General features: G+C 45.0%; 1 protein-coding gene across 1 annotated transcript in view; it reads right to left on the bottom strand.

The window, feature by feature from the left end:
• EVC2 (EvC ciliary complex subunit 2) overlaps positions 1-21960 on the bottom strand; it is a 157839-nt gene that overhangs the window by 109265 nt on the left and 26614 nt on the right. The window contains exon 7 of the mRNA XM_069593234.1: positions 18015-18068. Within this exon, the coding sequence (XP_069449335.1) occupies positions 18015-18068 (54 nt within the window). The remainder of the gene's footprint in view (positions 1-18014; positions 18069-21960) is intronic.

The following is a 21960-nucleotide window of genomic DNA, read 5'->3' as shown; positions in this document are numbered from 1 at the left end:
TGCCGTCCTTCTTGACCAGGGGCCACTCTCTGAGACCCCCTGGGCTAAAGGTTTCACAAGAACTAACTCCTTGAATCCTCCCAAAGACACTTTGAGTAAAATGAGGACAGCTCTGGCTTTCAAATCCTACAGACCTGAATTGGAATGCCTCCTCTATCAAAAGAGCTGGAAGGTGACAATATTTTGGGGCCAGGGACTTGACCTCTGAGAACCTCAGTTCTCTTATCTGTAACATGGGGATAAAAACATTACTTCCCACAGCAGGGAGAGTAAATCAAATAAAAACACAGAGGAGTTGCATGCAAAGTTTGACTCTTATATTTCAATTGACAAATATGTATTGGGTGTCCACTGGGTACCAGGCTACATGCTAGAAGCTAATAAGATGGAGATGCGTTCTCCCTTGTGTGATTATGCTCTTCCTGTGGGCACTGGCCAGGGCTGACCCAGACTACACGCTTCTCACAGACAAGGGCCTGGAGCAGCACAGCAGCTGAAGCTTGGGCTCTAGACTCAGACCACTGGGCGTGGGGCCCAGCTCTGCTACCTCGTGCCCATGTGGCATTGAGGAAATCACTTCATCTCTCTCTCTCTCTCTCTTTTTGGTGCGGAGCATTTTTAGTCTTTTATTAATCTGTTACAATATTGTTTCTGTTTTATATTTTGCCTTTTGGTTGCAAGGCATGTGGGATCTCAGCTCCCTAACCAGGGATCAAGCCCACACCCCTGCATTGAAAGGTAACATCTTAGCCACTGGACAGCCAGGGGAAGTTCTCACTTCATCTCTCTTTGCCTTTGCTCTTCCCTTCTAAGACAGAGATGAGAGCCCTCCAAAGGTTGTGCTGAGGATTAAACAAGAAACATGAACAAAATCCAACGAAGTCATCAGAAGAGGGCCTGACTGTGAAAGTCGCTCACGAAATGTGATTTTTGCCCTGCCTTCCCCTGTGGGCTGGGTGACCCAAGGCGACTCCACTGGTCCAGAAAGGGGGGTGCTATGTAGTGGCCATTAACCACTCATTTCATCAGAAGGTTATCTCAAAAACAGGCCTGGGAACTTCCTGGTGGTCCAGTGGCTAAGACTCCATGCTCCCAATGCAGGAGGCTCGGGTTCGATATCTGGTTGGGGAACTAGATCCCAAATGCCAGAACTAAGAGTTTGCATGCTGCAACTGAGATCTGGTGCAGCTGAAATAAATTAATTAATTAATTAGCTAAAAAAAAGAAAAAGAAAAGAAAATAGGCCTGGCCGGAGAGAGCCTCCCATTTTGATGGTACTTGAGTTTTTACCAAAATGTCTATACTCAAAACTGAAAGGGAAAAAATGTCTGTGTCCTTAACAAGGGGCTTTAAAATGTCCACCCCTCACATCCAGGGTTCATGCCTCAGGAGATAATTCAAAGCTATACATAAAAGTTTACACACAGATTGGTTTTTGCCATACATTGACATGAATCAGCCATGGGTTTACATGTATTCCCCATCCTGAATCCCCCTCCCACCTCCCTCCCCATCCCGTTCCTTAGCCTCCAATTAAAATAAATAAAGTAAAAAAAAAAAAAGTTTACACACAGGTTCGTTGATATGGACAGAAGATTTATTTACATATAAGACTGTTTTTAAGAACATTAAATAAAATTACAAATGTGGATGTTTCCTAAATGCTCCACAATGTGGAGAATGGTTAAATATTTTAAGATTCTATGAATTATCTATCCATACAATGGGCAATCATTCAGCCATTTTATAAATTTTGAGAAGCAGGGTAACACATACATGCCAGTGGGAGAAAAGGGGTTTTTGACAGAAGGCAAGGGTTTAAAAAGAAAAGTGAATAACCTATGTGACCTTCTGCACCCTCTTCTAACTCTACTTCCCACAGGGTTAGATATTTAAATAGATACTGGTTTTAGTTTCTATAGTTTACTGACCCAGAATGGTTAGTTAACTTAAATATGCTAAAAATTACACATGCATCTTCATTTCTCAATTTATCAACATTACACATTGTTTATGAATTCCTGCTATGACAGATGTGATTTAGGTCATGAATTTTTACCCTAAAAATCGGAAGGATCTGTTACCTCCCAAAGGCTTTATATCCCTCCTTACACTTTCTCCCAATTTTAATAGTTATATTCAGTTAGCTATCTTTGCCTAACTTTGAAAAGTTGAAACTCAATTTTTATGGCATTAAATTTAGAGAATATTTCTTGTCTTCTTACTAAGAAACGTCATGAAACTAAAGCCCAGTATTTTCCTCCTCCATCTCTCTTTTCACTACTTCTGCCCTCCAGAATTTATTGTTTATTTTATACATACCTGCTGCTAAATCACTTCAGTTGTGTCCAACTCTGTGCAACCCCATAGACAGCAGCCCACCAGGCTCCCCTGTCCCTGGGATTCTCCAGGCAAGAACACTGGAGTGGGTTGCCATTTCCTTCTCCAGTGCATGAAAGTGAAAAGTGAAAGTGAAGTCACTCAGTCGTGTCCGACTCTTGGCTACCCAATGGACTGCAGCCTACCAGGCTCCTCCATCCATGGGATTTTCCAGGCAAGAGTACTGGAGTGGGGTGCCATTGCCTTCTCCAAATATGTATATATATTCTGCAATCACAATTAAGTCTTTGTGGTGGTTTATAAGTTAATTCTAAACATAAAAAAATTAAAGACTATCACGATTATGATTAGACATATGTATTCACTGCATATGAATGGATATGCAAATTCACTCAAATTAACTTAATGTAATCCTGTGTAACTAAATATACACCCCTGTGTGCGTGTGTATGCTAAGTCACTTTAGTAAGGTCTGACTCTTTGTGACGCTATGGACTGTAGCCCGCCAGGCTCCTCTGTCCATGGAATTCTCCAGGCAAGAATACTGGAGTGGGTTGCCATGCCCTTCTCCAGGGGATCTTCCCAACTCAGGGATCAAAACCAGATCTTCTGCATTGCAGGCAGAATCTTTACTGTCTGAGCCACTAGGGAAGCCCAATATATGCCCCTAAAAGTGACATATTTTTAATGCAGTGCCCTTTCTTACCCTATCAATTTTCAAAATCATGACATATTTTTAGAAAACTTCAATTTGGACCAACACTTCCTTGTGAAACTTTTTGTTTTTCCTGGGGTTTCTCATTGCTTTTCTTTTTTCTTCCTGGTGTGACATCCATTTCCTTAATGATACTAGTTGCTGCAGGGAGTCATTTTGTTGTTGTTGTTGCTCCTTAACGTCATCACTCCAGGAGCTCTCTGACATTCCGATCTACCCAGGACTGGCCACTTTCTAGGCTTGCTGCACTGCTGTCACTGGAGGTCTCTCTTTACTGCTTTCTGTATTCCACGCATGCTCAGTCACTAAGTAATATCCAACTCTTTGTGACCCCACAGGCTGCAGCCTGCCAGACTCCCCTGTTCATGGGATTTCCCAAGCAAGAATACTGGATTGGGTAGTCATTTCCTTCTTCAGGGGATCTTCCCAACTCAGGGATAGAACCTGTGTCTCTTGCATTGGCGGGCAGGTTCTTCACCACTGAGCCACCAGGGAAGTCCCTTCTATAAGATTCTTATATTATTGATTAAAGAAAAGCTACGTTTTGGAATCCATTCCTCACTTTTTCTTGTATTTTTTTTTTTTAGTTTGATAGAGTATTTTCCATATTTGTGTGCTCTCAAGTAAATTTGTGTAGAACATGCTTTTATTTCTCATGTTACTCTGCACCCATGTGATTGTTATCTTGGCTGAGTCCAAGGTCCAAACCCTTTTTCCCTCAGAATACTGATGGTGCCACTCCACTGTCTTTTAGTGTGCCTGATGACCTCTTAAAAGAATCTTGCTTTCTAGGAGTTTTAAGTTCTGAATGCTCAACCACTTACAAGAAGATTATGAATTATGTTTAAAATGCAGCGAAACACACATTACATAACATTTACCATTTTAGTCATTTTTAAGTGTACATTTCAGTTATGTTAAGTACGACCACACATCACCACCACCTCCAGAACTTTTTCATTTTGCTAAACTGAAACATTTCCTCTGCCCAGTCCTGCTCCCCGCTCCTCCCCTCCACAGGTGATCTGATTATAATGGGGGAACCCCATGACCACCTCCTGGGTTCAATGATTCATGAAGACTCACAGGACTCAGTATACAGTCATCCTCACACTATGATTACAGTGAAAGGATTCAAAGAAAAATCAGCAATAGGAAAAGGCACGTGGGGCAAAGTCCAGTGGAAACCAAGAGCAAGTTTCCAGCGTCTTCTCCCAGTGGTCACACAGGACAGACTTAATTCCTCCAGTAATCAGCGTGATGACCCATGTGAAATGCTGTCCACCAGGGAAACTCATTTGAGACTTGGTACCCCTGGAGAAGTGGAAGGGGTGGAGGCCTACAGATACTAGAGGACAGGAAGGCCTGGTGTGCTGCAGTCCAAGGGGTCGCAAAGAGTTGAACACGACTTAGTGACTGAACAACAACAAGCCCTGGAGTAGGAAAAGGCAATCGACTCCAGTATTCTTGCCTGGAAAATTCCATGGACAGAGGAGCCTGGTGGGCCACAGTCCATGGGGTCACAGAGAGTCAGACATGACTGAGTAACTGAGCACACAGGCACGCATGCAACTAGGGTTTTTACTCAGGACTAGTCACGTAGGCATCCTCTGCCTGCTACCGTGTGGGTGTGCTGAGTCACTTCAGTCATGTCTGATCCTTTGTGACCCTACAAATCGTAGCCTGCCATGCCCTTCTCTGGGGGCTCTTCCTGACCCAGGGATCAAACCCATGGCTCTTATGTTTCCTGGGTTCTTTACCACTAGTGCCACCTGGGAAGCATGTACCAAAATTCCAGGCTCCCAGAAGAAGACAAAACATTTTCAACATAAAATATATTGTTTATAAGAACACTTTAGGCAACGTGAGCCACTCTTAGTTCAGTAAATGGTGAGGATCATCCTGAAATCCAAGTTCCCAAGTGCCAGCCAAGGACTCACCTTGTAAGCTGGCCTTTCTAAGGATAGCCAACTCAGGTCAGCTATGTTAACTCTTCTGCACACTGGCTACTATGTTATACTCAAACCCTATCTCAGCACCTGCTTCCAGCGAAGCCAACCTGTGACAGCAAGCTTAATTCAAAATGACTGCAGACCTCAATGCTCAATGTTCAGTATACAATAGCCAAGACATGGAAGCAACCAACATCCATTGACAGATGAATGGATAAAGAAGATATATGCAATGGAATATTATTCAGACATTAATAAAGAATGAAATAATGCCATTTGCAGCAACATGGGTGAAATCTAGAGATTATCATACTAAGTGAAGTTAAATCAGACAGAGAAAGACAAGTATCATATGATAAAGCTTTCAAGTGTAATCATTTAAAAAGATTATATAAATGAACTTATTTATGAAACAGAAATAGACACAAAGACATAGAAAACAAACTTATGGTTACCAAAGAGGTAAGCGGGGTAGAGATAAAGAGTTTGAGACTAACATATACTTCCTAATCTATATAAAACAGATAACCAATAAGGACCTACTGTACAGCACAGAAAACTATACTCAATATTTTATAATAAACTATAAGAGAAAGGAATATGAAAAAGAATATATATATGCAAAACTGAATCACTTTGCTGTACACCTGAAATTAAAACAACATTGTAAATCAATACACTTCAATTAAAACAATGGTTGCAGATTATGGGAACATTTAACACATTATTTAGGAGCTGGGAGACAACTAACCCATTTCTCATTCCTGGGATCCCAATGCAGTCTGTATGTAGTTAAGGTTAAATTTATCTGACAGATGAACAAGGTCAACTTGACCTTCTAGACAATCAAAGCCAAGTTATGTCAGAACTAGGAGCTTTGGTCCTGACGGTTATTGAAACCTGAATACAAGCATGTTGCCACATACGACTCACCTATGATGAATCAGCCTCTGTCCACAGAGGCTGTTATCAGAGATGATCAGAAAACCAATTCTGTTTTCAGATGCAAACACCCTGATTCTAAATCTAACATTTTGATTAGCACCAAATTGAAACGCAAGCTCTCCATTTGTGCTGGCCACAGCCCTCTGAGCCCTGATTTGTGTACCTACCAGATAAGAAAAAACAAATCAATACATATGAAAAGCAGTTCACAGAGCTTATATTAAAATACTGATGGAAAAGAAACAAAATGTCTGTGTCTAAAGAGAAAAGGCTATAGATCAGTGATCTGTTTTCAAGGTTTTTTCTTTCACAGAAGGCAAACTTTTTTTTTTTTTCAGCTATAGGGAGAATAATGGAGAGGTGAAGGACATTAATGACATTTGATCACCTACAATATGCCATTCCCTGGGCTAGGTGCCTGTAGGGGGTTAAATTGTGCCATCCATAAAGACATACTAAAGTCTTACCCCCAGTACCTCTGCATGTGACCTTATTTTGAAATAAGGTCTTTGTAGACATGACCAAGTTAAGATGAGGTTATATGGGATTGTGTCTGGTCGCTCAGTCATGTCCAACTCTTTGCAGCCCCACAGACTAGCCTGCCAAGTTCTTCTTCCCATGGAATTTTCCAGGCAAGAATACTGGAATTGGTTGCCATTTCCTACTCCAGGGGATTTTCCTGACCCAGGGATCGAACCCACGTCTCTTATGTCTCCTGCACTGGCAGACGAATTCTTGACCACTAGCACCACCTAGAAAGCCCAATCCATACTGGATTAGGGTGGATCCTGAACCCAGTGATGGTATCATTCTAAGCAGACGGAGGCTTGGAGACAGACACACACAGGGAAAAGACCATGGGGTCACGGAGGCAGAGATGGGAGTGATGTAGCTACAGTTGGATTTCCAAGAGCCACCTGAAGCTAGACAGAAGCAAGGAAGGATTCTTCCCTAGAGCCTTCGAAGGGAGCCAAACCCTGCCGACACTTTGATTTCAGTCTCCTAGCCTTGGGAACAGTGTGGGAATAAGTTTCTGCTGTTCTAAGTTTTGTGATCATTTGCTGCGGCAGCCTCAGGAAATGAACAAAGTGTGCTAGTGCTTTATCTCATTCAATCAACCTTCAGCAATCTGCTGAGGGGTGTATTATCCCCTTTCCATTGGAGATAAATGGAGATGCAGAGAGTTCAAACAGTTAATCAAAGTCCACAGCCAAAGAGCAACACAGCTTGGTCTGACTCCAAACTCTGTGTTTTCCCCTCGTACATCAGACCACTTACCATCCAGGGGGCTGTCTGGTTTTCTAAGCACATTTTTAGTCCCAGCCTCCCATACCATGGTAGAAGTTGCTTACATGATGGATGAGAACTAGAAGAAAATACTGGGGCATAACTTTAGGCAGGCAGGAACAGAACTAACTCATTCTCCCAATCAAAATCTCCCTCCCTCCCTCCCCTTCCTACTTCATGAAGTGGAACAGCTGAGACAGGCCACCAACCTCTTCTTCCAACCTCCACCTTCTCTGGATCTCCACCTTGAGATCTCGCCCTCCTTAATCAGTTGCATGGCCAAGATAACTTAGAGAGCAGAGGCAGTGTGGGGAGCAGGAGCTTAATATATTAATAACAACGTGGCTGCAGGAATGAATGCCTATATATTTAGGAAGAGGAAAAAGCCAGGCCGGCTCTGCAGGCCACACCATCTTTCTCCCCTTCTCTCCTGCAATTTCTACTTTCCAATGTGAGGTGATAAGTACACCTAGGTAAAGACTGCCTCCTTGGGGCAAGCCCACTCACAACTCTCACTTTCTCCTTTTAGCCTTTTCCATTTATCTGTGTTGGTAAGTTAAGCTAGGTCCTCCCTTGACTTGCCCACAGTCCCTCCGCTCTTCAACTTTCCTCCTCCATATAAATGACTGAAGAAGAATGAATCTCAAGATTTTGTTTTATGGGAAGGATGAAGCTCCCTAGAATCACTCATATCACCATCATTAACATCACCACGAGCTGCATCATTATCGCCATTATCACCACCATCACTGTAGCTAATATATATTGACCAGATTCTGAGCACCAGGGATAGTTCCAAGTGCATTACATGCATTCACTCCCCACAGCAATATTATAAAGTGGGCATTACTTTAATCCATATTTTCAAATAATAATACCAAATACAGGTAAGTTAAATAGATGGCCTAAAGTCACAGAGCTAGTAAGCAGTAGACCCAGGATTCACATTGCAAGGTGTAGACGAATAGCTTTCACACCACAGCTGCCTCCATAGGGCTCAGGCTCTAGCCTGGCCTTTTACCAGGAGCCCTGCCTTGAACTGTCAGGGGCCTGTGCCACTATGAACATTCTGATACTCTCTCTGAGCACCCAGCTCACCTTATTAGGGTGTGACTAGTAAGGCAGAACTTTAGAATTCCTGAGTCTCTGGTCAATAGCCTTCTCAGTCCCTTCAACACTATGCTTAACTATCAACATTTTCATTGATCTTTCACCAGAGGCCAAGTAATTCCTTTCTAATCGCTGCTGTTGTTGTTTAGCCGCTGTGTCCGACTCTTTTGCAACCCCATGGACTGCAGCCCACCAGGCTCCTCTGTCCAGGGGATTTCCCAGGCAAGAATTCTGGAGTAAGTGGGGTGACATGTGTGGCTGAGGTGAGGGGGAAAACCTGAGGACTGGGGTGGGAGGAGGGACAGCCCCTGGCTCAGCTCAAAAGACAAGGAAGACCTTCCAAGAGGTGACTGTGGGCAGAGGGCCATGAGCCAGGCCAGGAGGAGGGCAAGCCAGGCAGAGAGAAGGGCATGAGCAGGACCTGCACATGGCAAGAGACACAGTCCAGTTCCAACACAGTGGGTTAGCAACATGCAACATCTTTCTATGGGCTTATGGGAGATCACGGCAGGGTTTTAAGTCAGGAAATAACATGGTCAGATCAGTGTTTTAGAAATAGAAATCTGGCTACTGTGTGGCTTCAGCCTGGAGGAAGGCAAATCTGGATGCTGAGGATCAGAAACAAGGCTGTGAGAAGCAGTAGAACATACTCATAAATACCATGGACCTAGGCCATAATTGCTGAGAAAGATTGAAGGTGGGAGGAGAAGGGGACGACAGAGGATGAGATGGTTGGACGGCATCACCAACTCAATAGACATGAGTCTGAGTAAACTCCGGGAGTTGGTGATGGACAGGGAGGCCTGGCCTGCTGCAGTCCATGGGGTCGCAAAGAGTCGGATACGACTGAAGGCCTGAACTGAGACCCTAAGTGGGGGTTCAGCTCTCAGTTCTGCCCTCCACCACACAGGGGGGACCCTGAGCCTCCCCCTCCCTAAACTGCATTTCTGCATCTGTAAAATAAGGGCAAAAATCTTGCAGACAAATTCGACTAATCATCTGAAGCACAGATTTCAAAGAGCCTATTTATCTTAAACTTCATTATCTGAGAATAAAGAAAAGGAGGTGGCTCAGTGACCCCAGCCTCCCCATCCCCAATGTCCCCACTAACTTTCCTTCTCATCTCTGGAAAAGAATCATCTGTTATTACCACCTCTTTAATCACATATGAGCTGGTAGCAGATTACTTTGATGAGTTTCACCATTGTTATTTATGAAGAGCAATGCCAGACCAAAAAAAGACTTTCAAAAGAAATGCTTTAAGTGCTTAAAATCCAATAAAAAGTTACACGAGCATGAGGAAAAACTGTTTATACAATTTGACTTCAGTTATGTAAGAAATGCATTCATAGACTTGTGGAAAGCAAGAAACCACCATGTTAACAATGGTTATCTCTGGCGGCAAGCCTAGAAAGTAATTCTTCTAATTTTCTCCCTGTGTCTGTCTCTCTTTCTCTGTGTGTGTGTGTGCGTGTAGAGTGGTGTTTTCTTTAAAATGTCCACAATGGACATACATTAAGTCCCATCCCCTCCCCAAACCAGAAAGGGTCTGAAAGGGAGACCATATTGATTTCCCTAGAGAAGATTTTAGGAGTAATTTCACTAAGATCCTTCCACTGCTTGAGGAAGCAGAGGGCTGTGGTCCCACAGCCCTTGCAGGGCAGCTCTGACGGCAGAAACTCTCACAATTCTGGCAGGAGCCAGAGCTTGCAGGTAACCACACACACTAACAGAGCTGTTAAGTTACAATCTAGTGAACGAGGCTTGGATTGCAGAACCACAGAGCATGATTCCATTCCTCAATGTTTGTTATCAAGCTTCAGGACCTTGGCCAGTTCCCAGAGCATCTCAGGACCTAGGAGTTTTTTTATTCTTAAATCAGGACGTAAAACTAGGTAATCTTTAAAGTCTGTCCCTGGGCAAAAATTCTACTCTGATGTCCATAAAAATGTATTAAGTGCTAACAAGAGGAAAAATCTCAAAGTCACAGAGTGACAAGGTTTATCGGATGTCCCAATGCCACTGGATCCCAGTGAGGGGTGCCACCAGCATGCTTGGGAGATGTGAAGGACTCACGGAGGTGGAGAAAATTGGTCAGGGTTCCCATAGGATGTATGCAAGCTACCCAGAAGACAGGAAAGAAAAGATCAGCATATGTAAAACCACAGTGAAGTGGGAAACACAGGAACCCCATGGCACTGCGATATAACAGAGGCCACCATTTTTGATGGAGACTGAATACCACCTAAGGGAACTGGGCTTTATCAGCAGGCAGTGGGGAGCCCCTCCAGAATAGAAAGTGAGCAGGCTGGTGTTTCAGGAGGAGGGGTTGGAGGAGAGCAGGACTGGACAGGCAGGAGGCTGGGGTAGTCATTCAAACAAGATGAAACATGGAGAAGGCAGATTGATGAAATGTCACTGCATGCCTCCAGCCTTCTGTGTGTGTGTGTGTGTGTGTGTGTGTGTGTGTGTGCGCGCGTATGTTTGCGTGTGCATATACGCTTAGTCGTGTCCAACTCTTTGCAACCCAATGGTCTATAACCCACCAGGCTCGTCTGCCTATGGGATTTTCCAAGCAAGAATATTGGAGTGGGTTGCCATTTCCTACTCCAGGGGATCTTCCTGACCCAAGGATCGAACCTGTGTCTCCAGTGTCTCCTGCATTGGCAGACAGGTTCTTTATCACTGGCACCACCTGGGAAGCCCTCTAAGTGAAACCCAAAGTCATATGATTTTGCCAGCAGAGTTACAAGTTCCCTCCACTGTGCTAAAGGGTACATATTGTAAATCCTTGCATTTGAGAAATTCTCATATCATACATAGCTACTTACAGAGGCATTCTTTATCTTATAAACTAATAGGGGCTCTTTATATATCATAAACAGCTGGCATAGGAAATGGCAAGGCTGTATATTGTCAGCCTGCTTATTTAACCTATATGCTCAGTCAGACAGGACTGAGTGACTGAACAACAATACATCATAAAGACATTGCTGTTGTTGTTCAGTCACTCAGTCCTGTCCTACTTTTTGTGACCCCAAGGACTGCAGTACATCAGGCTCCCTTGTCTTTCACTGTCTCCCGGAGCTTGCTCAAACTCATGTCTATAGAGTCGGTGATGCCATCCAACCATCTCATCCTCTGGGGTCCATTTCTCCTTTTGCCTTCGATGTTTCCCAGCATCAGGGTCTTTTTCAGTGAGTAGGCTCTTGGCATCAGGTGGCCAAAGTATCAGAACTTCAGCTTCAGCTTCAGTCCTTCCAATGAATATCCAGGACTGATTTCCTTTAGGATGGACTGGTTGGATCTCCTTGCAGTCCAAGGGACTCTCAAGAGTCCCTTCTCCAACACCACGATTCAAAAGCTCAGCTTTCTTTATAGTCCAACTCTCACATCCATACATGACTACTGGAAAAACCATAGCTTTGACTAGATGGATTGTTGTAGGTAAAGTAATGTCTCTGCTTTTTAATATGCTGTCTAGGTTGGTCATATCTTTTCTTTCACGGAGCAAGTGTCCTTTAATTTCATGGCTGCAGTCACCATCTGCAGTGGTTTTGGAGCCCAAGAAAATAAAGTCTCTCATTGTTTCCATTGTTTCCCCATCTATTTGCCACGAAATGATGGCACTGGATGCCATAATTTTCGTTTCTTGAATGTTGAATTTTAAGTCATCTTTTTTACTCTCCTTCACTTTCTCCTTCACTTTCACACTTTCATCAAAAGGCTCTTTAGTTCTTCTTCACTTTCTACCATAAGGGTGGTGTCATCTGCATATCTGAGGTTGTTGACATCTCCCAGCAATCTTGACTCCAGCTTGTGCTTCATCCAGCCCAGCATTTCACATGATGTACTCTGAATATAAGTTAAATAAGCAGAGTAACAATAGCCATGATTTTCCTCAATGTTTTTTTCCCCCATAGCATATTAACCAGGATTTACTTTTTACAAACTGTTTCATCTATTTAGATTTATATCTATTGAGGGAATTCATCTTCATTTTTCTTCTGGAAGATCCAGTCAATTGCTCCCCAAATTAATAAATGAAACATTCTCTCCCCATTAAGTTGAAATATCATTTTATCAGATACACATATGTGTAGATACTCTGTTTTGACCCACTGGTCTAGTTTCTCTTGCAAGACCTGCATATAGTGTTAACACAGCTTTCTAATTTTTCATATCTGATATGGCAAATCTTCCCATGCTATTCTTCATTTTAACAATTTCTCATCTAGCCTCATACATTTATATTTTCAGATGAAACTTTGATTGATTTGATCACATTCCTCCCCCCAATTCCACTATTATTCTTATAGGAATTACATTCTAAATGAATTTGGATGACATACCAATTGGTTTAAATGTCTCACTCTTGATTAGATCCAGATCCTTGGAGTAAAATATGGTGACTTGTTCTCCCAGTGCCTGGCAGGATGCCCAGCTTTACTATAAGAAGCTGGAGTGAATCAGAACACCTCCACACAACTATTATACACAGGATGGATAAACAAGGTCCTACTATAGAGCACAGGGAACTATATTCAATATCCTGTGATATGGAAAAATATGAAAAAGAATATATATGTATAACTGAGTCACTTTGATGTGCAACAGAAATTAACACAACACTGTAAATCAACTATACTTCAACAAAATTTTTTTAAAAAAAAGAACACCTGCACTCAATGTCCAGCACAGGGTGGAGTCATTATTCTCCTCTCTGTTCATCCAGGAGGCAGAGAGGACTTCTTGAGGCCTTATCTGACAGATGTCAGTTTCACCCTCAAGAAATTCATAAAAAATTAAGGAAGTAACAGGGTCTCTTTCAAGGGTTGCAGATCCCAGCTTACATAATGGGTTACATAATGTGTTTACTTTGTACTGGGTTGGCCAAGATGTTAGTTCAGACTTTTTGGCCAACCCAATATTGTTTTACCTGCTTGATTAAAATGTCAGAGGAGCTTATACCTCACTGCCAAGCTCTCCTGTTCATCAACACGTGTTCCTAGTATAATGACATTACCTTCGCAGGTGCCCAAGCCAACCTGGTGGCTCACACACTTTCCCTGGCAAGGGCCATTACGTGCACCCTAATGGTGCCAGGCACTGTGCCTGTGTGTGTGCGCGCTAGTTGCTCAGTCGTGTCTGACACTGCACTGTGCTTGCACCCAGTCAATCTTGGTTCACGTCCACCCCACAGTGAAAACAAGCTTAACCTTCATGTCAGATCTTCAGCTGCATATTTTAGAAACCTCTCCTCCATCTTGAGTTAAGCCTTTTTTTTAAGCTCCAACTGAACTCTTACCTCTTCCAAGAGGCCTGCGATCCACCGAGTCCTCTCAGCTCCCCTGCACCTTGTCAGTACCACTTGATCTATGATGTTATGTCAGGTTCAGTTCAGTTTTCAGTTCAGTCACTCAGTCATGTCCGACTCTTTGTGACCCCATGAATCGCAGCACGTCAGGCCTCCCTGTCCATCACCAACTCTCCGAGTTTACTCAGATTCACGGCCATCGAGACAGTGATGCCATCCAGCCATCTCATCCTCTGTCGTCCCCTTCTCCTCCTGCCCTCAATCCCTCCCAGCATCAAAGTCTTTTCCAATGAGTCAACTCTTTGCATGAGGTGGCCAAAGTACTGGAGTTTCAGCTTTAGCATCATTCCTACCAAAGAACACCCAAACAAAGCTGATCTCCTTCAGAATGGACTGGTTGGATCTCCTTGCAGTCCAAGGGACTCTTAAGAGTCTTCTCCAACACCACAGTTCAAAAGCATCAATTCTTTGGCGCTCAGCTTTCTTCACAGTTCAACTCTCACATCTATACATGACTACTGGAAAAACCATAGTCTTGACTAGACGGACCTTAGTTGGCAAAGTTATGTCTCTGCTTTTGAATATGCTATCTAGGTTGGTCATAACTCTTCTTCCAAGAAGTAAGTGTCTTTTAATTTCATGGCTGCAGGCACCATCTGAAGTGATTTTGGAGCCCCAAAAAATAAAGTCTGACACTGTTTCCACTGTTTCCCCATCTATTTCCCATGGAGTGATGGGACCGGATGCCATGATCTTCGTTTTCTGAATGTTGAACTTTAAGCCAACTTTTTCACTCTCCTCTTTTACTTTCAGCAAGAGGCTTTTTAGTTCCTCTTCACTTTCTGCCATCAGGGTGGTGTCATCTGCATATCTGAGGTGATTGATATTTCTCCCAGCAATCTTGATTCCAGCTTGTGTTTCTTCCAGTCCAGCGTTTCTCATGATGTACTCTGCATATAAGTTAAATAAGCAGGGTGACAATATACAGCCTTGACATACTCCAGTTCCTATTTGGAACCAGCTGTTCCATGTCCAGTTCTAACTGTTGCTTCCTGACCTGCATATAGACTTCTCAAGAGGCAGGTCAGGTGGTCTGGTATTCCCATCTCTTTCAGAATTTTCCACAGTTTATTGTGATCCACATAGTCAAAGGCTTTGGCATAGTCAATAAAGCAGAAATAGATGTTTTTTCTGGAATTCTCTTGCTTTTTCCATGATCCAGTGGATGTTGGCAATTTGATCTCTGGTTCCTCTGCCTTTTCTAAAACCAGCTTGAACATCAGGAAGTTCATGGTTCACGTATTGCTGAAGCCTGGCTTGGAGAATTTTGAGCATCACTTTACTAGTGTGTGAAATGAGTGCAATTGTGTGGTAGTTTGAGCATTCTTTGGCATTGCCTTTCTTTGGGACAACCTCACAAATTTAGTCATAGCTGATGTACACTGTTTGGCTTTTTTCCTCTTGTTTAATGTTGCAAAGTGGGGGGACGGATAGTGGGTGATGGGCAGTCTGAATCTCCAGGCTGCCGCAGACTCCACTGCACCTTGGAATCTCCCATAGGCCTGACTCACACACTTGCAGCACTGGTTTGACTCTCACGGAAGTTGAGCTTGAGACTCTGATACACACCATTTACACACAATTAATACAGAACTGTTGCACAACAGTATTGTTTGCATGTTTCATAACATTGATGAGGCTTACTGAGCACGCAGAGAATGCCAGGCACTGTGCTCAGTACTTTGCCTGCCTCAGTCCATTTCCTGTGGTTATCACCCTATAAAGCAGGTATTGTTATTATTCTCATTTTACAGCTAGCATACTGAAGTCCAGGGAGGTAAGTTGCGTGCCCAGTGTCACATACAATCAGTGGGGGAACAGGGATTCAGAGTCAGGCTTCTGGCGTAAAAGGTTATTTTCCCCACAACACTATAGGGCCATCACTGACTCGTCTCATCTTTCCACTTGATAATGACCTTTATGAACATGATCCACAGGCAGAGGTTACCTGGCCCAGGGACCAGTGGGGCTGAAATCCAACCCACTGCTCCACCGCCTAGCCTTGCACCCATGGATCTTGAACAGGCATCTGGAGCAGGACTCCCAGAGGACAGAAGTCTCAGGCCTGTGTGTGAACGCCCTTCTGCACAGCTGGTATTAGAACAGGATTTGAACCTGGGCACTTTGGCTGCAGACCCGTGCTGTCTGCAGCCTGGGGGGCCACCTATTCCTGCTTCTCCTGAAGGCAATGCGTGAGCCAGAGGCAGCCCTGAAGACCTGGATATGGTGCGCCTCCATCCTCATCAGAGGGTCTGGGCCATAGTGGTGAAGTGAAAGTTGTTCAGTTGTGTCCGACTCTTTGCCACCCCATGGACTAATTCTCCAGGCCAGAATACTGCAGTGGGTAGCCTTTCTCTTCTCCAGAGGATCTTCCCAACCCAGGGATCGAACTGGGGTCTCCTGCATTGCAGGTGGATTCTTTACCAGCTGAGCCACCAGGGAAGCCCAAGAATACTGGAGTGGGTAGCCTATCCCTTCTCCAGGGGATCTTCCTGACCCAGGAATTGAACTGGGATCTCCTGCATTGCAGGCAGATTCTTTACCAACTGAGCTATCAGGCCATGGAGGAAGGGCTCATAAATATTGATTAAATGAATGTTCTCTGACCTTTATTGCAATCACGCAACCATCAGCTACCTCCTCTGCTGAGGGGCAATCACAGGCAATGATGACAATCAGCCCAATCAGGGATCTTTACCTGTTAAGGGCCACCCACAATGGAGGGCACAGTGGGAGACGCACGGACCAGCCAGGAGAACTGTCTATACCTGTGTGCCTGCCTCAGATTTTGTTCCTGCCTCTTCTCTGCAGGAATTCGGCCTGCTAGGAGGCAGTGTGGTCCACTGCCCAACAGCAGGGCTCTGGAACCAAAGGGCCTGGGTTCAAATCCTGTTCTAACACCAGCTGTGGAGAAAGGCGCTCACACAGAGGGCCTGAGGCTTCCGTCCTCTGGGAGGGCTGCTCCAGGTGCTGGGCTGTGGCTGGTGTCTGGGAACTCGGATTTCAGAGGGTTCCCACCATCCCCTGATAAGTGGGGCTCACGGCCTAAACTGCTGTGCATATGGTGTGGTTTACACTCAACACACACTGTCCTGCTGGAAGGTGCCAGACACCGGGTCTCTAATGATTCCCTGATGGACAGGAGTTCACATGTGATGTCACAACTCCGTGCTGGAGGAATTCAGCATGCCCTGCGTGTCTCCACTGGGAGAGAATCTGGGAAGCCTCTCCTTGGTGTCTTCAGAGCCCATCCCGCATGTCTCTTCCCTTTGCTGATTCTGCTCTGCACCTTTCTCTATCACACATCAGCCTGAGTACAGCAATGTGTGCAGTGCTTTCGGTCCTCCTAGGGAAACCCTGCACCTGGGGGTGGTCTTGGGAGCCCTGACACATGGTCATGTGACCTTGGGCAAATGCCTTGACCTGGGCATGCCGCAGTTTCCCCATATAAGAAATGGAGGCAATTTAAAAGTTCAATCTATCCCCCGAGATTGTAGTGAAGATGTCACGATTCAGCAAATGTAAACACCTTGGCCTGGTAATTACTGGGAGGCTTCCCAGGTGGCATTAGTGGTAAAGAATCCACCTGTCAATGCAGGAGGCACAAGAGACGTGAGTTGGATTCCTGGGTCTTGAAGATCCCCTGAAGGAGGGCATAGCAACTGCTCCAGTATTATTGCCTGGAGAATCCCATGGACAGAGGAGCCTGGTGGGCTAATGGTCCATAGGGTCACAGAGTCGGACAGGACCGAAGCAACTTAGTACGCATGCACTGAGGGTTGAAGAAACGTGAACTGTCTTTATATGACGAATAAACACTTGACAAGCACGTGAATGAATGGATGCATGAGCTGTGGGTGAGCGAATGATGAAGAAAAAGGGAGACGTGTTCGTGGTGGACCACAGAAGCAGGTCTCTAGGCCCTGGGAAGCTCTGGGAAGACAAACCACGGACCACCCACTGGCCACAAGCAAACACCGAAAGGCAAGTACCAGCCTGCTGAACAGATGTACAGATGGGTGGGTGGGGCCTCAAGCAGGTCCCAGGCAGTGACCAATCCATCTTGCCCAGATGAAGGGGTATTCAGAAAACCAGCCAGACAGCCCCCAGACCACTGGGGAACCCCAGACCGCAGGGAGCCCCCAGCCTCGGCTCGGGTCTAGGAAGCTGAGGCCAGCGGTGAGCCCCTCCCTTGCGCTCTGAGAACAGCAACAGACCACAGACCAGAGGCAGAAAGAGATGCACTGGGCGGGTAATGTGGGTGTCCCAGTCAGAGGCTTGCTCTTACCGTGATCTTTTCTTCTGCTGTTATGGCGAAGGGGGCTCTTAGCTGGGTTCTGTTCTAGAAAAAAGCATAGAGAAAGCAGTTCAGTCAACCGGTTTTGGCATGTGAGACACCAGGTAACAAGTGGTCTGTTTCCGACCCACCCACCTGGAGCTACAGTGGGTTCTTGACTGTCGGAGGTGGGGGAGTGGTCAGAGCAGGCGATGGTCTTAAAGTCACTTGAGGGGAAAAGGTCTGTGGAACCGTGACGCCTCCTCTCCAGGAGGCGTGTGTGAAAGCCAGACACCAGTTCCCCTAACAGCCAGGGAAACACAGGCGCCATACCCAGGTGGTGAAACACTTGGAGGGGAGTGAGGTCAGGGGAAAGGAATGACCCTGAGTAACTACCCACCCCCTCCAGGGTCTGGTCTGCCCCCTGAAGGAAGGAGGAGAGAACTGCATGCTCTGACGTGAGTGAGGTCCCCTCTCATTCCAGTGCTCTTGACCTCCCAAGCCCCAACACCCTAAACATCCACTCCCATACTTTCTAATACTCCTCTGCTTAGAAAATATAGAGAATGAAAGGTGAGCATTATGACTGCTATCTGTCCAGTTCAGTTCAGTTGCTCAGTCGTGTCTGACTCTTTGCGACCCCGTGAACTGCAGCACACCAGGCCTCCCTGTCCATCACCAACTCCCCGAGTCCACCCAAACCCATGCCCATTGAGTCAGTGATGCCATCCAACCATCTCATCCTCTGTCGTCCCCTTTTCCTCCTGCCCCCAATCCCTTCCAGCATCAGGGTCTTTTCCGATGAGTCAACTCTTCGCATGAGGTGGCCAAAGTATTGGAGTTTCAGCTTCATCATCAGTCCTTCCAATGATCACCCAGGACTGATCTCCTTTAGGATGGACTGGTTGGATGTTCTTGCAGTCCAAGGGACTCTCAAGAGTCTTCTCCAACATCACAGTTCAAAAGCATCAATTCTTCGGCACTCAGCTTTCTTTATAATCCAACTCTCGCATCCATACATGACTACTGGAAAAACCATAGTCTAGACTAGATGGACCTTTGCTGACAAAGTAATGTCTCTGCTTTTTACTATGCTGTCTAGGTTGGTCATAACTTTCCTTCCAAGGAGTAAGCATCTTTTAACTTCATGGCTGCAGTCACCATCTGCAGTGATTTTGGAGCCCAGAAAAATAAAGTCAGCCACTGTGTCCACTGTTTCCCCATCTATTTCCCATGAAGTGATGGGACCAGATGCCATGATCTTCGTTTTCTGAATGTTGAGCTTTAAGCCAACTTTTTCACTCTCCACTTTAACTTTCATCAAGAGGCTCTTTGGTTCCTCTTCACTTTCTGCCATAAGCGTGGTGTCATCTGCATATCTGAGGTGATTGATATTTCTCCCGGCAATCTTGATTCCAGCTTGTGCTTCATCCAGTCCAGCATTTCTCATGATCTACTCTGCTATCTGTCCAACCTCGTGGTATCTGAGGAGACCCAACACGAGAACATGCTTCTTTCTGGGGTTGGAGGCAAAATATCTTGCACCTGAAAGGCAGTGCAGAGGAGTGGGAGGAAGAAGATTATGCAGGTTCATGCTGGGCTTCATCATTCCCCAGCACTCTGGCTTTGGACAAGGTACTGACCTCTCTGTGCCTCAGTTTCCTCATCTGTACAGTGGGAATTTTATTCATCTTGTAGGCTGGCTGTGAGGATGAATCAGAAGAGTGCCTGGCCCATAAGGAAGAGTGCTATGAAAGTATGAGTGCTGTTGGGTGTAGCAGGTGGTGATGGTGGTGGCTGTATCATCACAGACAACCTTGCCTGGAGACTTGGAGCCAGAGTGAGCTAGGCAAGTGACCTAGGCAAGTGAGCTAGGCAACCCCTGTTTAATTCTATCACGGCTACTCTAGAGGCATTTTCCTCTAACCTGAGTGATGGTCCACCCAAAGCAGGAAACCCCCTGATCCATGTCCTGCAGTTGTTACAGCAGCTATACTGGGAGCACTGGGGCATCCCAAACCCATCACAGGCCAGCTGGACAAGCTGATGTTTTAAGGAGGGAAATGGATGTGAGAGTTGGACTGTAAAGAAGGCTGAGCACCCAAGATTTGATGCCTTAAAATGGTGTTGCCAGAGAAGATTCTTGAGAGTCCCTTGGACTGCAAAGAGATCAAACCAGTCAATCCTAAAGGAGATCAACCCTGAATATTCCTTGGAAGGACTGATGATGAAGCTCTAATACTTGGGTCATCTGATGCAAAGAGCTGACTCATTGGAAAAGACCCTGATGCTGGAAAAGACTGAAGGCCAAAGGAGAAACAGGCATGAGATGGTTAGATAGCATCACCAACTCAATGGACATGAATCTGAGCAAACTCCGGAAGATAGTGAAGAACAGGGAAGCCTGGCATGCTGCAGTCCATGGGGTCGTAGAGTCAGACACAAACTTAGCAACTGAAGAACAATGGAAATTAAAACACACACAAGGTACCCCAATGTTCATTGCAGCACTGTTTATAATAGCCAGGACATGGAAACAACCTAGATGTCCATCAGCAGATGAATGGATAAGAAAGCTGTGGTACATATACACAATGGAGTATTACTCAGCTGTTAAAAAGAATTCATTTGAATCAGTTCTGATGAGATGGATGAAACTGGAGCCGATTATACAGAGTGAAGTAAGCCAGAAAGAAAAACACCAATACAGTATACTAACACATATATATGGAATTTAGGAAGATGGCAATGACGACCCTGTATGCAAGACAGGGAAAGAGACACAGATGTGTATAACGGACTTTTGGACTCAGAGGGAGAGGGAGAGGGTGGGATGATTTGGGAGAATGACATTCTAACATGTATACTATCATGTGAATTGAATCGCCAGTCTATGTCTGACGCAGGATGCAGCATGCTTGGGGCTGGTGCATGGGGATGACCCAGAAAGTTGTTATGGGGAGGGAGGTGGGAGGGGGGTTCATGTTTGGGAATGCATGTAAGAATTAAAGATTTTAAAATTTACAAAATAAAAAACTAAAATTAAAAAAAAAAAGAAAACACAGGTGAACTGTACAAAAAAGATCTTCATGTCTCAGATAATCATGATGGTGTGATCAGTTACCTAGAGCCAAACATCCTGGGCCTTAGGATGCATCCCTACAAACAAAGCTCGTGGAGGTGATGGAATTCCAGCTGAGCTGTTACAAATCTTAAATGTGATGCTATGAAAGTGTTGCACTCAATACACCAGCTATGTGGAAAACTCAGCAGTGGCCACAGGACTGGAAAAGTCACTTTTCATTCCATCCCAAGGAAAGGCAATGCTAAAGAATGTTCAAACCACCACACAATTGCACTCATCTCACATGCTTTCAAAGTAATACTCAAAATTCTCCAAGCCAGGCTTCAACAGTACGTGAACTGTGAAATTCCAAATGTTCAAGCTGAATTTAGCAATGGCAGAGGAAACAGAGATCAAATTGCCATCCATTGGATCATTGAAAAAGAAAGCCAGTTCCAGAAAAATATCTACTTCTGCTTTATTGACTATGCAAAAACCTTTGACTGTGTGGATCACATCAAACTGTGGAAATATCTTTAAGATATGGGAATATCAGAACACCTGACCTGCCTTCCGAGATATCTGTATGCAGGTCAAGAAGCAACAGTTAGAACTGGACACGGGACAACAGACTGCTTCCAAATCAGGAAAGGAGTACAGCAAGGCTGTGTATTGTTACCCTGCTTATTTAACTTATATGCAGAGTGAAAGAAAGAAAGCGAAGTCGCTCAGTTTTGTCGGACCCTTTGTGACCCCATAGACTGTAGCCTACCAGGCTCCTCCGTCCATGGGATTTTCCAGGTGGGAGTACCGGAGTGGGTTGCCATTTCCTTCTCCAGAGGATCTTCCCGACGCAGGGATCAAACCCCGGTCTCCCACACTGTAGACAGATGC

Source organism: Ovis canadensis, chromosome 6 (assembly GCF_042477335.2).
Source record: "Ovis canadensis isolate MfBH-ARS-UI-01 breed Bighorn chromosome 6, ARS-UI_OviCan_v2, whole genome shotgun sequence".
NCBI classification, from domain to species: Eukaryota; Metazoa; Chordata; class Mammalia; order Artiodactyla; family Bovidae; genus Ovis; species Ovis canadensis.
Note: the sequence above shows the minus strand (reverse complement) of the source record. Positions and strands in the feature narration are given on the sequence as shown.